At 37.5% G+C, this 15,274-nt stretch overlaps 1 protein-coding gene and 1 non-coding gene across 2 annotated transcripts in view; one reads left to right on the top strand and one right to left on the bottom strand.

Annotated features, from left to right (window-relative positions):
• Positions 1 to 7,392: 7,392 nt before the first annotated feature.
• The window catches only part of ESRP2 (epithelial splicing regulatory protein 2), a 318,023-nt gene continuing 310,141 nt past the window's right edge, over positions 7,393 to 15,274 (top strand). The window contains exons 1-2 of the mRNA XM_044082050.1: positions 7,393 to 7,795; positions 8,547 to 8,675. Coding sequence (XP_043937985.1) covers positions 7,661 to 7,795; positions 8,547 to 8,675 — 264 coding nt within the window. The 5' untranslated portion in view covers positions 7,393 to 7,660. The remainder of the gene's footprint in view (positions 7,796 to 8,546; positions 8,676 to 15,274) is intronic.
• TRNAG-ACC lies at positions 14,428 to 14,498 on the bottom strand. Its single transcript has one exon. It is a non-coding gene; the product is annotated as a tRNA-Gly (tRNA).

Genomic DNA, 15,274 nt, shown 5'->3' with positions numbered 1-15,274 from the left:
TTGTAGAGTGTATGGGCATTTATTGGATTCTGGCATGGTGTTATCTGTATATAATGTGGGTACATTTTTAGTAAAGGTATGAATACATAAAAGAGTAAATGGCCCCAAAACTGAACCTTGTGGGACTTGAGCACTGAAGGTACCTTGAGAGGAGAAAGTACTTTTAGCATGGACTTGAAAAGTTCTGTTCTTGAGATAACTTTGGACAGATTATTATTACATTAATTTGGTGATTAGCACATTTTCCGTTGACATTTCAAATGCCCTAGTCATGTCTACAAATATTCTAGCTGTTACTACATTACTAATGGTACTATAGAGGAGTCTGTTGCACACAGGAATGTTGCTGGAGTGCCAAAGGCATTTCTGAAGGCATGCTGCTTATCCAATAAAAGACAGAGCTATTCCAGTACTTGAGTAGTTGTTTATATACGATTTTCTCAAAAACAAATTACAGGCGGGCAAGGAGTACACATTAGTCAATAGTCCTTCCCAGTCTTGGGTGACAGTAACTTAGGTAGTGAGATGAAGATAGAATATTTCAGGGCTGGGAAGTTCAGTTCATTTAGCAAGAAACAGACTTGATAATTTTGTTAGCAGGTCTGCTAAGAAAGGTCAAGATTTGGTGGAATGGGGTGGGAGCATTTCGAAGAGGACTGTTTCAAGTTTTAAGTTGATTTCCTTCACAGAAATCTCAGTAAAGTAAAAAGTAGCCAATTATAAAGCCAGGGAGCATAGGACAGGTCGTGAGGTTTACAAGTCATTGGTTTGGAAATGTTGGAGGCTTGAAAGGACTTGATGATGTCCTACATACTAGAAAGGTTTTGTATTCCGCAGCCATATTGGTATTGGGGTTACTCACCCTAGCCTTTTCACTGATATTGGGGTATTGGGGTTACTTGTCATGGTATTTTGGTTGGAGGAGGATTTTGTGAAGTGACCTGTTAGTTGTTTTATTTATTTCTAATATGTTTTAGGGTTGTCAGTCAGGGCTATGGCTAGCTTATCTAGAATCCAGTGTTCCCTAATATGGCACCCCTCAAAGTTAAGGAAAACAGGTCCTGTTTTGGGACTTCTGTTAAAATTCAGCAATTGGTTTGCACAACTAATACTGTACATGAACTGAAGCTCTACAAACAGTATTGAAATCTGTGGTTTTACCGGCATTCAGAAATGTTGGTATAGAAATGAATACTCATATTGCACTTCTGATTGGCCAGTGTGTCCCAATCGTACCTCCTTGTGCCAAAGGTAGCTGCAGCCTTCACCCAACTATAGCTTTGCTTCTGTTGCCTTTGCCCAACTCTCACTTTGTTCTGTTGTCAGTAACAGAGCTTTGTTGATTTTGTAACTATATTTTGCAGAACTGGTGACTATTCTGGTTTGTTTTCTAAAGGTTAAGTATTTTTATGTAATGTATTATCACTGTGGTTTTGTTTACAAGCTGTACAAGCATTATCTCTGTTTCATAAGATCTTTAATACCCCTTGAGTGCCAGGGGTTTTTACCCCAAGCCTTCTACAAATACATGGGAATAAGTGAGTTTTGTATTGCAGTGAGTGTGGATGAAAAATTTTAAGAGTGGTTGTTGAGTCTTGTGACAAGTAGACTGGAGACCAGTAAATGGAGTTTGTTTTTTGTTCAAGTATAGCCAGATTATGCACAGTGAAAGATCAATTCAGAACAATTTTTTGGAGACTGTTTTACTGATTTAAATGACCATAAGAAGGCTACTGGACATTGGTCACTAAGTGTATTGAAAGTACTATGACATCCGAGCAGTGACAGGATAAGACCTAATGTTGAGTAGTTTCCTGTTAACAGAATCTGGCTTGCAGCACCTTAAATTAATGGTCAAGGCCACACCATACTCTCACAGAAAGAAGAGTGATAAATCTCTTCTATTAACTGAACCACTATACGGTCTAATTATAGGTATTTTTTTCCAAAATAAAAAAGTGGAACAGCACTTTTAACTTGCATACTTGAAAACTTTCATGGACAGGAAACATTATTTGCTTTCAGAACTAAATTGGGGAAGCATCTGTTAAAAGCGAATGCATGTGAATGCTTTAGAGACAATGGTTAGGGAATCTCATGTATATGAGCTGGGTTATACTTATGAAATAACCTTTTGAAAACTACAAAATGAAAAAGCACATGCAATACTGCAAACTGATCTAAACAGAGGATGTAGGATGTCTCTGCACAACTAATAAGTTGCAAATAACTTGTAAAAGCACTGAATCCAAGCAATGCCAAACAATTTTAATAGAATCCAAAAAGACAAAATGGTAAGCACTTTCGTCCCACCAATACAGAACTTCATCAGACACAAAACATTTAAAACCAACAGCATTTAAACTAAATTCAGATAGTCGCATGAATAAATCCATTTAAAACCACACCCCCTTAAAGTTATAGAAAAACAGAAAAGCAAGAAGCAATATATCCATTCAGCACATCATGACAGTAACAAAATATTAAAATAGTATAGTATAATTTTAAAACCAAGTAAATTATGCATATAATATATATATATATATATATATATATATATCACACACACACACACACACACACACACACACACACACACACACACACACATATATATACATCTAAATAAATAAATATTCATCTCATTAAAACTTTTAATCTCAATAGTGAACTAATGGAGATATTCTCATTGAGTCCTGGCCAATTAGCAGCATCTAATAGTAGCTGCCAATACAATTCCCTTTTCTCCAATAAAATAGACCAAGCACCCCCTCTTATTTCTACAGAAATATGATCTATAACAAAAAATTGAAAGGAATGTCCCCCATTCTCCATCAAGTGCTTGCTTAATGCATTTGTTTGTTTCTTTCTTCTTATTTCATATAAGTGTTCATAGACACGATTCCTCAATTTTCTATCAGTTTTTCCAATATAGAAACAGCTGCATTGTTCGCACATAGCACAATAAATGACCCTTTCAGTGTTACAGTTATATCTACTTTTCAATTGTACTATGGTATTATTAATTTCAAATACATGTCCTTCTTTTATGTATTTACAGAAATGGCATGTTCCATACTTACTCATGTGGGCACCATTAAATTTAATTGCAGCAGGTTTCTTTTCGAACCAGCTCTTCAAATTCCTACCCCTTCTAAAAAACATTACGGGTCCCACATCAACATATTGCTTTAAACTCCTATCTTGTCTTAAAATAGTCCAATTATTTTCCAAAATATTTTTAACCCGAAGCTATCAGAGGTGAAGATAGTAATAAAAGATATATTATAATTTCTATTCATAACCTCATGATCAGTGTTGGTTTCATTAATTACAGAAACCTGATGTATTGGAAATTCAGCTAAAAGTGATGTATAAAAATTCCTTTCCCTTTTATTAACAACTTCCAAGACTATTTCAGTGACAAATTTCACCTGATAGCCTCTTTTCAAAAAAATATCTTTTAACACTTCACATTCTGTGAAAAAAATCATCTAAGTTAGATACCATGCGTGTAGCAAGAACAAGATGACCCTTCACTATGGCTTTCTTTTGTTTTGGGGAGTGACTACTAGTATAATGTAGTAGCGAATTGGAGTATGTCTCCTTCCTGTAATTTTTTTAAATAAATTTTCCATTCCCATAATCCTTCCTTAACAAGATGTCTAAAAAGGCAATCTTGTGTAAGTCAAAATTATGGGTGAAACTTAAACTATGTTGTTGAGTCAATAAAGGACATAAATTCAATATTTTTTTCATAGGGTCCATCCCATAACACAAAAATATCATCCAAAAATTGACAATAGTATTTAATGTTTGCATAAAATGTGGAAGGAAATAAATATTTCCTTTCCCATTGGGTTACCACTATATTGGTGTATAAACCGCCACAAGGTGATCCCTTAGCAACACCTTCTTGTTGCAAAAAAATCTAATTTTCAAATAATATCTAGTTATTCCTTAGGACCATCTCCATAAGTTGTAAGTACAATAATACTTCAAAATGACCAATCTTCTTATCATATAAATTTTCCCCAAACCAATCCAACCCAATATTATGGGGGATTGTTGAATACAAATCTTTTATATCTATAGTGAGGAACATATGAGTATCTTTAAAGGGTATTTCATTCATGGCTTTCAAAAAACTCCATGAATCCTTACAAAGATGAGATTCACTATATACTAGGCTTTTTAATTTAGTATCCAAATATTTAGCCACAGGTGTACGACACAACCCTTTGAATCTACTATGGGGTGCATTGGTGGTTGTGCCAGATTTGTATGTAACTTTGGCAACCCAAATATTACTGAAACCCTTGGGTGCATAACTGTAAGGTAATTTAATTCATCTATTGAGAATATTGAGAATACATGAGATAAGTGAGTTTTGTATTGCAGTGAGTGTGAATGAAAAATTTTAAGAGTGGTTGTCGGGTCTTGTTTTGTGACAAGTAGACTGGAGACCAGTAAATGGAGTTTATTTTTTGTTCAAGTATAGCCAGATTATACACAGTGAAAGATCAATCTAGAACAATTTTTGAAGACTGTTTTACTGACTTAAATGACCATAAGAAGGCTACTGGACATTGGTCACTAAGTGTATTGGAAGTACTATGACATCTGAGCAGTGATAGGATAAGACCTAATGTTGAACAGTTTCCTGTTAACAGAATCTGGCTTGCAGCACCATAAATTAGTGGTCAGGGCCACACCATACTCTCACAGAAAGAAGAGTGATGAATCTCTTCTATTAACTGAACCACTATACAGTCTAATTATAGGTATTTGTTTTCCAAAAAAAAAAGTGGAACAGCACTTTTAACTTGCATGAAAACTTTAATGGACAGGAAACATTATTTGCTTTCAGAACTAAATTGGGGAAGCATCTGTTAAAAGAGAATGCATGTGACTGCTTTAGAGACAGTGGTTAGGGAATCTCATGTATACGAGCTGGGTTATACTTATGAAATGACTTCTTTTGAAAACTATCCAAGAATCCAGATGAATAATACCAGAAATATAAATACTGTATAAAGTACATCATTAAAAAAAAATTGTAAGTACTCCCTTAAAATGGTTAGTCATTAAAATGCTACAGGATTGTGTTTTTTTTTTTTTGCCATATTACTGTGATATGAACTTGAGCCTTATTTCTAGTGTGTATGTCACCACCTATTTACCCATGTGTATATACTGTTGTTTGCTCTGTAAAGTATTTTCTTCTCTGAACCCTGGTCAGGGCCGAAAAGGGTCAGTTGACCAGTCCACCTACCAGGTTAACAAATAACTAAACAAACAACCAAACTGGTCCAAGAAACCTTTTCAGTCACACCTTGAGCCAGTGCATCAAAAGTAAGCAAAAAATACAACTGCTGCAAGAATGCGGTAAAATTTCAAATAGTGCAGAAAATGCAATGCTGTGCATTACTTAGGCAAAATATATAGGTTTACTATATATATGCATACATATACATATGTATATAAAAATAAGCTACTGTATTGCACAATGATGGCTCATGGTTGCAATAAATACAATAAAAATACGTTTATTGCAGTTACTTGCCTGCAATGCATTAAATGTTATTAATATTTTTAAAATGGTTGCACTTTTATTTTGTAATCCTACATGGTTATTCTTGACCCAGTACTGCTGCCTTGGTTTCATTTAGTGTTGCCTCACCTTAATCCTGTACTTCTTCCCATTGTTTCTTTACATCTACCCACACCTGAATGTCACTGTTTGTTCTTCCTTCGAGATCAGTTCCACACTGCCACTAGATTTCCATTTCCTCTGCTAAGTTTCCTTCATTAAATGGAAAGATACAGCACAGCTACTAAGATATTTTATTTGTTTACGTACCAGGTGTGTGGGCTGGTCACCAGTCTATTTGTGGCCACAACCCTGGCTTGCTAAGGAGCACATAGCCTAGTGAACACCTATGAACCTAACAACCACAATGGCCTTTTTAAGCCTAGTCATGCATCCCAAATCTCTGACAAGTTCTGATACACTTGATAAGTGTAAGCAGGGGTCTGGAAGATGAACCATTTACAAGTTACCTGTGTCCATTGGAGACATAGGTGCCAAACCTGGGATGAATTTCCATTTTCCCATCCAATTGCCCAAGTTGCACTTGAATTGGGCCAGGGAGGATCTCTGCTTCACATGGATGGAGAGCCTGTTCCACAGAAAGAAGAAATCTGTTAAAATATTAATTTACAAATAGTTATACATTGCAGTTGACAAACAATTTCATCTAAATCTGGATGCAAACATTGCAATCAAAACATAATTTGAGACTTTATTGCCATTTATTAAGTTCTTAATGGTTTATGCAAGTTCTTAAGGTAACTGAAACCGTCGTATTCTCCTCGCACAAAAAGGAACACTATGTTTAATGAGATTTTTGTGTGATAACGATCCTGTAGTTGTGTTATTGCACTCTGTTATTCCTTACATCCTGCCTTTAGACACTTGTATTTATTTTCTTATTTTATGTACAAGATGGGCAGACTGACTTACCCACTTATCTATTCGGACTCCCCAGTCTAGAAGTGAATCCCATTCTATTCACACATACAGAGACAAACACAGTTTTAGTCACCAGTATTATGTACGTAGTTGAATTAATTATTGCAGTGTTTTTTTTTTTTGTAAATTGTGTTGGCTGCAATACAAATAAAAAGGCATGGAGGTCTTGTGATTGGGAAACATTGTTTCAGACAAACTAAAAAAAATTCCAAATTAGGGGTACCTTTTAAATGCTGGTATTAACACAGAACGTCTCAGAATAAATTTTAATTAGAGGAAGTAAGTAAAAGTCTGATAATATAAATCAGAGCCTCTCCAAAATCTGGTCAGCTATTCAATACACAGAAGCTCTGGAAAATTAGAATGTTTTCAGCTGCTAGGTAAGTAGTTACAACTTGTTTTCAGATGGTCCCTAAAGTATAATTACAAAGTTTATTTCTTACTTATACTCAGAACTCTACTCTTGTGAGAAAAAAAAACAGTGGATACAAACCTATATTAACCTGATAAAAAGTAGCCTTATATTGAAAGACATTCGTGAAAATATTAGGCTATTATTCTGTTCCAGCAGGTGTCACCGGTATGTTTTGAATCTTTCTTATGTATATTTCACACTCTCATTGAAAACAGATTCCCACAAAACTGAAAGTAGAAGCGCCTACTTCCTCACCCAGATCCTAATCATAGGAATGACTAAGGTAAAGCCAATGAGGGCCGCGTGCCTGGGCGGTAATGCCACGTTTATGCTGCACCTATAAACAAAGGACCAATCAGGTGGCTCAGGGTAGCCCAGGAATCTGGTCACGTGGGTTGGGTGGGCTCTGAGGCAGGTAATAGGAAAAGGAGAGAAAAAAAAAACTTCACTCATGCTATGATGTCACAGTCAGAGAAACTCATCGCTGGTCTTTGCTACCTGTAGTACAGAAAGTCTGGATTTAAAAACAAAACACTTTGGGAGCAGGTAGATTTGAAGGAACTTCATTTTCTAGGAGGACTCTCTTTCTTCTGTTGCATTGTTCTTCATCTGTTCCCCTCTGATCACTGGAGAGAAAGGTGACCCTTGTGGTTTTATTATTTTGTGTTTGATCTGTGCTTCTGATTGTAGTGGTTTCTCTCCCTGTGGTCATGACGGCTTCGCACAGTGACTCTCTGGTGGTGTTGTTTGGGGCAACAGCTGGTGCAAATGGGGCTAAACTGGGTTCGGATGAGCGGGAATTAATTCTCTTGGTGTGGCAAGTTATGGACCTGCACAGTAAGAAGGTATGGATAAGCGCTGGGTAGCCCAGCATATAATTTAACAAGGCAAATAAACACCTTTCAGTGGTAACACACCTGGCTTTTAAAGGTGCCGGCACAGTATCCGTTCATCTTTCTCACCTTGGTTTTGGACATCAATAAGTATTTACGTTCGTGATTTTCCTACCACGTTTTGTTCAATTGGCATTATTAAAATGTGGAAACTCAGTTGTGTTTTTGTGTGTTGCCCCTTTCCTCGAGTCCCGGGCCTACAGGTGGTGGAATTAAATAGAAAAAAATATGGGCTGCAAGTAAGGTGCACCGACACCCCTCCCCAACAGCTGCGCGATTATTTGAAAAGTTGTGACAGTTTATTGGTTAAAATAACTATAATTAATAAGGAAATGTACTTATGAGTGACTAGTTATTGTCGCTGGTATTACTAACTAAAAACAAAGCAATTGTTTTGCGGTGTGAATGTGTAGAAGCTGATCTGCAGAGCTTCTAACATTTTTATATTGGTATCTTGTTTTAAAAAGTGCTAATTTCTTGGGTATTCTGTCTAATAAGCCAATTCCAAACTCCCATGTTTATTTATGTAACAAGGATTGTTTACCGGTTTAAAGTTCCGGGCAATTGACCAGGTCTGATTGAAAGTTGATACTGTGCCCCTTTAAGAACCAAACGTGCTGCCTTGCACAGGTGTGATCGCAGTGCAAATAAGACAGCCGCAGCTCCATAATGCATTCATGTGCTTCTTGTTTTTACTTTACAGACCGGGGAAGTGCACCACTCCTTAGTGAAGCCCGACCACTTGGAGCTGACCGAGGAGTGTAGGGAAGCGTTAGGGCTCAGTGTGGAGGAGGTGAGCAAGGCCGAGCCGTTGGATCGAGTCCTGCAGCAGGTGAGTGACTTTGCTAGCAGACACAAAAGGGGTTAACTTGAAGTGGGAACGGGCAAAGGAGCCGGCCTGACTGAATTGCAAACAAGTGCATTGTTTTCTGTTTTGTTAAAGGTTCAGCCCTGCGGGGGATTCTGATTAAAGGTGGGAGGGGCGAGGTTGCCATTGCAGCTATTCCTCAAAGGTAACTATTTCCTGTAAAGAATGTACACAGTGTGTGATTTTAAAGGGGATGGTGGAGACTTGGTGCATTGCTTTAGTTAAGCCTGTTTAGTTTGCTTTCTAAATTTCTTTCTCAACTTAAACATAAATTAAACAACTATTTCAGTTAAAACACACACACACTCTTTTAACTATTCAGGCGCCAATCTGTCTGACAACATCGTATCAACCTCTGCTGAAAATAGGACTGCAGCCCAGTTAGACGTTCCTGGTAAACAAAGGTAACAAATCCTTTATGATGGTCCTTCCCTAATATTTTGCGATGATCCAGCTCTTTGGTACAAGATGTTTAGGGTAATAAAATGCTGGTTAGTAATGTAAAAGTATAGTAACTAATAAAGTTAACCAGAAACTCTGTTCCGATTCCTTTTTTTGCCACAACCAGGGATGCACACAGTGTAAACACATTACATATTGTGTAAAAATAACTACTAGTTAACGAACTCCACAATGGGTACAATAAAAGTACTTGTGCCGTTCCTGTCACTGTACCCCCCCCCCCCCCGCCAAACTCTCTGCAATTGCAACCCCAACCTAATCGTGTGCATCTTTGATAGGGTTACCACCTGTCCCACTTTGCAAGGGACAGTCCCTTTTTGGGCAGTTGTGTCCTGCAAAAAAAATAGCAAATGTCCTGAGATTTTAGGACAAATATTTTCTGCATTTTCTGTAATCATTGCATAAAACAGCTATTTTGAATCTGAAATGTCTAAATGTTACACGAATTAGCATAAGCAACCCACATGCTACAATAATTAGTTTTCATTTTGGCCAAAAAGTTAAATTCTGTCCTTTATACTGATCATGGGTATTTTGTCCTGCAAAATCGGACATTTCTACAAAAAATGTCCCACTTTGGGCATTTGAGAAGGTGGCAACCCTAATCTTTGACCTAAAGGGTTTCACACTGTCTGCCACCTTTGCAAATTTTTTTACTAGCTTAGAGCTGTGGTCCTTTTGGACCATATTAAGTCTCAGTTCGAGAGTTGCATGCATTTGTTCGTTTTGTATTTAAAAAAAAAAAAAAAAAAATACATTGAAATAAAATAGATCTGCTCCACAAAAAGCTTTGGTGTACCACCCAGTAGACGGTAAAGGACAGCTCCCGTCAAACCGGGCTTTGCTTTTAGTGCAAGAAACGTTATTTGTTCGGGAGGGTGAGGATGATGTTCTACAATGCATTAACTTCCACTCATCAAGATTTACTTGTAGTACCTGTTAACAAGTTACCCAAGATGTGTTGTGACATGTATTGTTTCCCTTTCTGTCACAATACTTCGAGTGTAGCCTTGGTATGCTGCTTGTAATGCTGACTTCCAAAACAAGTGTGGATTTTTTTTTAATACCAGTGTGGTTGCTGTATTTGTGGCTATGTGCTGTGTGAAATCTTGCTTAGTTTTGTGTGTTGTTTTCTTTAGTTTGAATAGAGAAGTCATCTGTAGAAATGAGAAATTGTTCTTACTGTGACCATTACATTTAAAAGTAATGATTTAAAAAAGTGTCCTAAACGTGTTGGTCTGTATTGCTCCAAGTTGTTATCTTTGCTAAAAGTATATTTTGAAATTCGAGTTCCTTGAAGATCGAACGAGTGTAATAAATGTTTAAGTGAAAAGGGGCGGTGGAGGTTTCTCTGAATTATTTTGCCTCTGCATGCCTGATCTTGTCACACTTTAATCATAGCCTGTTAACAACCATGAAGTGGTGTCATGCTCAGAATGTTTGTTTATACTAGCAATTTTACTTTATCTGTAATGTATTATTACAGTATGGTATCTTTTGACAAATGGTATCTTAACAAAATAGTTTGCAAGCTAACAGAGGTAATGGAGAGTGTGGAAAAGTCTTTTGGTGGGATGAGAGAGCATATATTAACACACTACTAAGATTCTAAGGGATACGTTTACAAAGAGAACCGTGATTAGACTGAAGAGTTGCAAATCATTATTGGAGGTAGTGCAAAGTAAAGCTGGAGCAGTGAGACTTGGAGGTAATGTATAAAAAAAAAAATGAATCCATAGTATGTCTGTCTTGTATTTAATCTTAAAGTATGTGGCAGAAATGTTCATGTAAAACAGACATGATGCTGCAACTGGTATTTGAGGGAGGGCTATATTTGTGTGATTATAGGTTTATCACAAGGCACACAAAACTAATTTTAGATTTTGTTTTCCCCATATTAAGGGGGAAAATTCACTTGCTGGAAAGTGAGCAGAAATAGTCATTTTTATGAAACTTAAAATCTTGAGTAGTTGTCGTGCAGAGAGTCTGCACGACAAGTCACAGAAATAGGCAGCCATTGATGATCTGTGAATTGTGTACCAGTATCTCTGTATGTGGCCTCCTTTTGGGATGTTTTAATTGCCTGAATCGAGTGGTATAACGGACAGATGCTTAGGGTCAGAATCCCCCTGCTCTGTAATCCTTCTCTTACCTTGGCACTTGTCACAAAAAAGTATGTTTGACATCAGAAGAGCTACTGCCGACTTTAGGGGACTGTATTTCCATTTAAGATCTTATCAAAGATCAATGCTTTAAGACCGCCCTAAAACATATACACACTGCGTGCTTCATTGCATTGTCTGTTTAGTTGAGTTGGACTCTGTGACCTCAAGAACTTCAGCATAACTGAGCTATGTCCACAGTTTGTAAATTCATACTTCAGTAATACTACTGTCTATTCCTGGCCTTTGCTGCCCTCTTCTTTTTGCCCTTCACCCCTACCTTCTCCCACACTTTTCATTAATTGGGACCAAAATATTGAGCTTTAGTTTAATGTCAGACATTCCAGTGAGTAGTCTGGTCTCGTAACTAGCGACTATCATATTGTAGTCCACAGAATTTCTTTGCTTTATGAGGCCAAGTATTTTGAGCTTTAGTTTAACTATTGGACCCTCCAGTAAACGGCATGGCTTTATTTTCTTAAATATTGACTCTGATCTTTGTCTATTGAATTTTCAAATTTCTTTCTGTGATACAGTTCAGTAACATTGATATACCCCCCCCCCCCCAGTTTCCAAAGCACAGCTGTTGCGGCCATATGTTATTACTGAGAAAACCAGAGCTTGTCTTAGTGTACCTTTTGTGGGCAGTGTGATGTATTGATCCTGCTAGGTTGACCAAATTTGCCATAAATTTACTCCCCAAGTCTGTTTTTGATTTAATGACTGCTGTCACTATCCATAAGAACTCCGAGCAAAGAAAATAAAACTCTCGCCTACCACTATTTCCCATTTAATTATGAATAATTAACAAGGGTAGGCGGATGGTCATTTTAGATCTTTTATGACTAAGCAGCTAATAAGGTGACAATTGCAAAAGCTTCTTGTGGTCTGCTTCACTTTAATTTTGTTTCAGTGGCATGAGCATGCATTGCATATCTGAGGCTAATTTTCTCCCTACACTCTCGATTCTGACACTTGTCTGTAGCCAAGCCATTTTGGATTATATATTTTATGCAAAAATTGAGTAACTAGTTAACAATGTGCAGTCTTGCAATCTGTTCCCAATGTTCCACCCTTTAGTTCTATGTTTAATTCTGTTGCTTCTTGGCTTACATACAGTTTCCTAAGCAGGCAAATGCCACATCATTGGTTCAGTTGGTAGCACATTTTCCTTTGCTGGAAGACCAGAAGGTTTAGGTTCTATTCCACCTCCAGTTTACTGGATTTCTGACATCGCTGTGCAGGGTGGGTGAGTGGATGGATAGATAAACTTACCTGGTAGCCTCATTTCTCTCGACTGTTAGATTTCCACCCCCAAATTTTGCTCTGTGCATTATAATTTCTTTTCCAGACTTCATAGCCCTCAATGAATGCATGCTAATGCAAAGGTTGCTATTCTCGCAACCTACTATTAGGAGTAATAAAGTCCCACAATCGGTGATGGATTTTGTCCTCCTCCATTAGTTTTGGTTTTGTCAATTTTTCTCATTTTATAAGGTTGAGCGGCATGAATTAGATGGAGATGTAATAGTAGCCTTACATTTAAATACCTTTATTTCTAGATTACTTGGAGTGATATTAAACAGAATTGGGAGAATTTGCATTACCTTACAATGCATGTTCATTGTTTTTCCTAAAATATTTTGTACTTTTTTTTTGGCTTAACGTGCTTGTCTGGCATCTCCAAACGTCTTGGAACCACCACAGTACGAACTGATGGAAGTGCACCTCTGCCAGTTTTTTAAGCTCTACTGGGATTTTAAGCTGGTGTAGTGCACATTGGCACCAGCTTTTCATGTCTTTAACATGAAAAAGTCTGAAAATTAAAGATAATTGGGTCAGTCTAGTAGTTTGTGCACCACCCAACAAAACTTGAGTGTACTGCGGTTCAGTTGTTTGGCCAGTCTGCTGGATTCTGAGCTTTGTCTTGTATTCCTTTTGTCCAAAATGTTCCCCCAACTCTTAAATGTCTTCTGCTTCTGTTGTATTGTAGACATTCGGGTACCAGTCACACTCAGTCTGGTTTTACCATCTCTTCAGGTCTGCTGTTACCACTTTACCTAGAATAAGAGTTTCTCTCCTTTCATTTTAAAACTGTTCCTTCCTTTTTGTTTCTCTCTTTGTACCTGATATTTTAGAAAATGGGAACTGGATTCCCTTACGAAAAGATGTGCATTTTTACTGACATGGTCACTACCACAAATTTATTGTTGGCAGCTTAGTTTTGTGCCTTTTCAGTTTAATATCACTTAAGCTAACATCCATATTCGGCTTAATTTAATACAAATATTTAAATGCGACTAACAGAGCTCAGAACTTTAATTTTAGGTTCCACCTGTTTTATAAGGACACCATACACTTTTTAAAGGGGGGGACTTCCTTCTCTTAGTGTTTTATTCCTTATTTTTTTTCACCTACTCTGGATGCATTTTGTTCTGCTGTGCTTTTAAAACTTAGGAACTGCCTTACCTGAAAGGATTACTTGGATTCTTTTGCATCATTGTAAGAATCTTCTCATGGAATGTCATCAGTTGAATTAGTGCAGTTAACTGTGTATCATCCTTGTAAATCCCTTAAATAAGTGTTTGCCAGAAAGCGGAGTTTTCTTTGCAGGCAGATGAAAGTCGCAGAAGATTTTGTCACAGATATTTTATAGCTGACACTTGCCAAGCTGTGTACATCTCAGGATAAGTAACAGTGCAGCTCAAAAGTGATTTTACAGTAGCAGCACAGCAAGTCTTAGCAAGAAACTTGGAGTACACTAGAGAGAGACTCTTACGTGTAGCATAGGCATGAGCAATTATGCCTAGTTCTGATAAGAGACCACAGTGCCTCAAAGATGCATCAATGGTGTAAAAAAAAATGCTATGCCATGATTTTAGACTAAGTTTTGAAACCTGGTTATGACATTTAAAGGTATGCTTCCATATTCTAGCTTTCAGCATCCAGTTTCTGTGATGGGGAATTTAGCCAGATCAAGATTGTCCAAAGCTTTTGCCCTCCCCCTAAGCCTACTACCTAACATTTTGTGAGAGTACCTGAACTTTGCAGATTGTTAGCAGAGTAAGGTCTAGAGGTAAATCTACTTGTACTGTATTGGCCAGGAATCGAACCCAGGCCTCCTGCATGGTAGGCAAGAATTCTACTACTGAACCACCAATGCTCTCTGCTTTTCAGATAGTCCCAGACTAATATTCATTCATTCTCTCTTATGAGTCTAATCCTTGCAGTTTTGTCATTATAGATAACCAGTATTGATCTGTCAAGTGTACCTTGTCACGTCGTAAAAATTCTAAATTTAAGTCTTCAAAATTTGGAATGATTCCTAAAGGCTCTCGCATACTTCCTACTCTGCTGTGCCTAGCCTAGATGCACTGCTCTTTTGGCTTACCTTTTAACAGCTGAGCAGAGTAACACAAGTGTAACCATACTGTAGATAGCAGTGTCATTTCTCTGCATAAAAAAACAGTAACTAGATGATAGAATTTGCTGCCTTTTTCTTTCAAGGTTGGTTGACTCAATGTAGTTCTGAGTATGCCTCTGGTCCTAAAGCATTGTACATGAACACCTTGACATAACAGTCATCTCCCTGCATCTTGCCAGGTTGTGCTTCATTAGAATAAGGTTGTGCTTCATTAGCATAAGGTTAACTAAGCCTGCTTGATGTTTCCACTTCCTGCAAATAAGCACGGAGGTCACATGAAGCACAAGTGTTTAATCTCCAGCTCCCCATACTTGTTTGTTCTGCAGCTTCTGGTAGTTGACTGAAAGGTGATCACTTTGGTTCCTGTCTCTGTGATCCAAGAAATGAGGGTACTGTACCTGGTTAGCATAATGAGATGACCACAGTAAAATGTGTAGTTGTTCATCAATATTGCAGTTGTTTTGTCATATGCAGAGACTGGTATTAGGCTCTCTGTCCATGTGTACCAGGTGGCG

Source organism: Protopterus annectens, chromosome 8.part1 (genome assembly GCF_019279795.1).
Source record: "Protopterus annectens isolate FY-2018-M chromosome 8.part1, PAN1.0, whole genome shotgun sequence".
NCBI classification, from domain to species: Eukaryota; Metazoa; Chordata; order Ceratodontiformes; family Protopteridae; genus Protopterus; species Protopterus annectens.
Note: the sequence above shows the minus strand (reverse complement) of the source record. Positions and strands in the feature narration are given on the sequence as shown.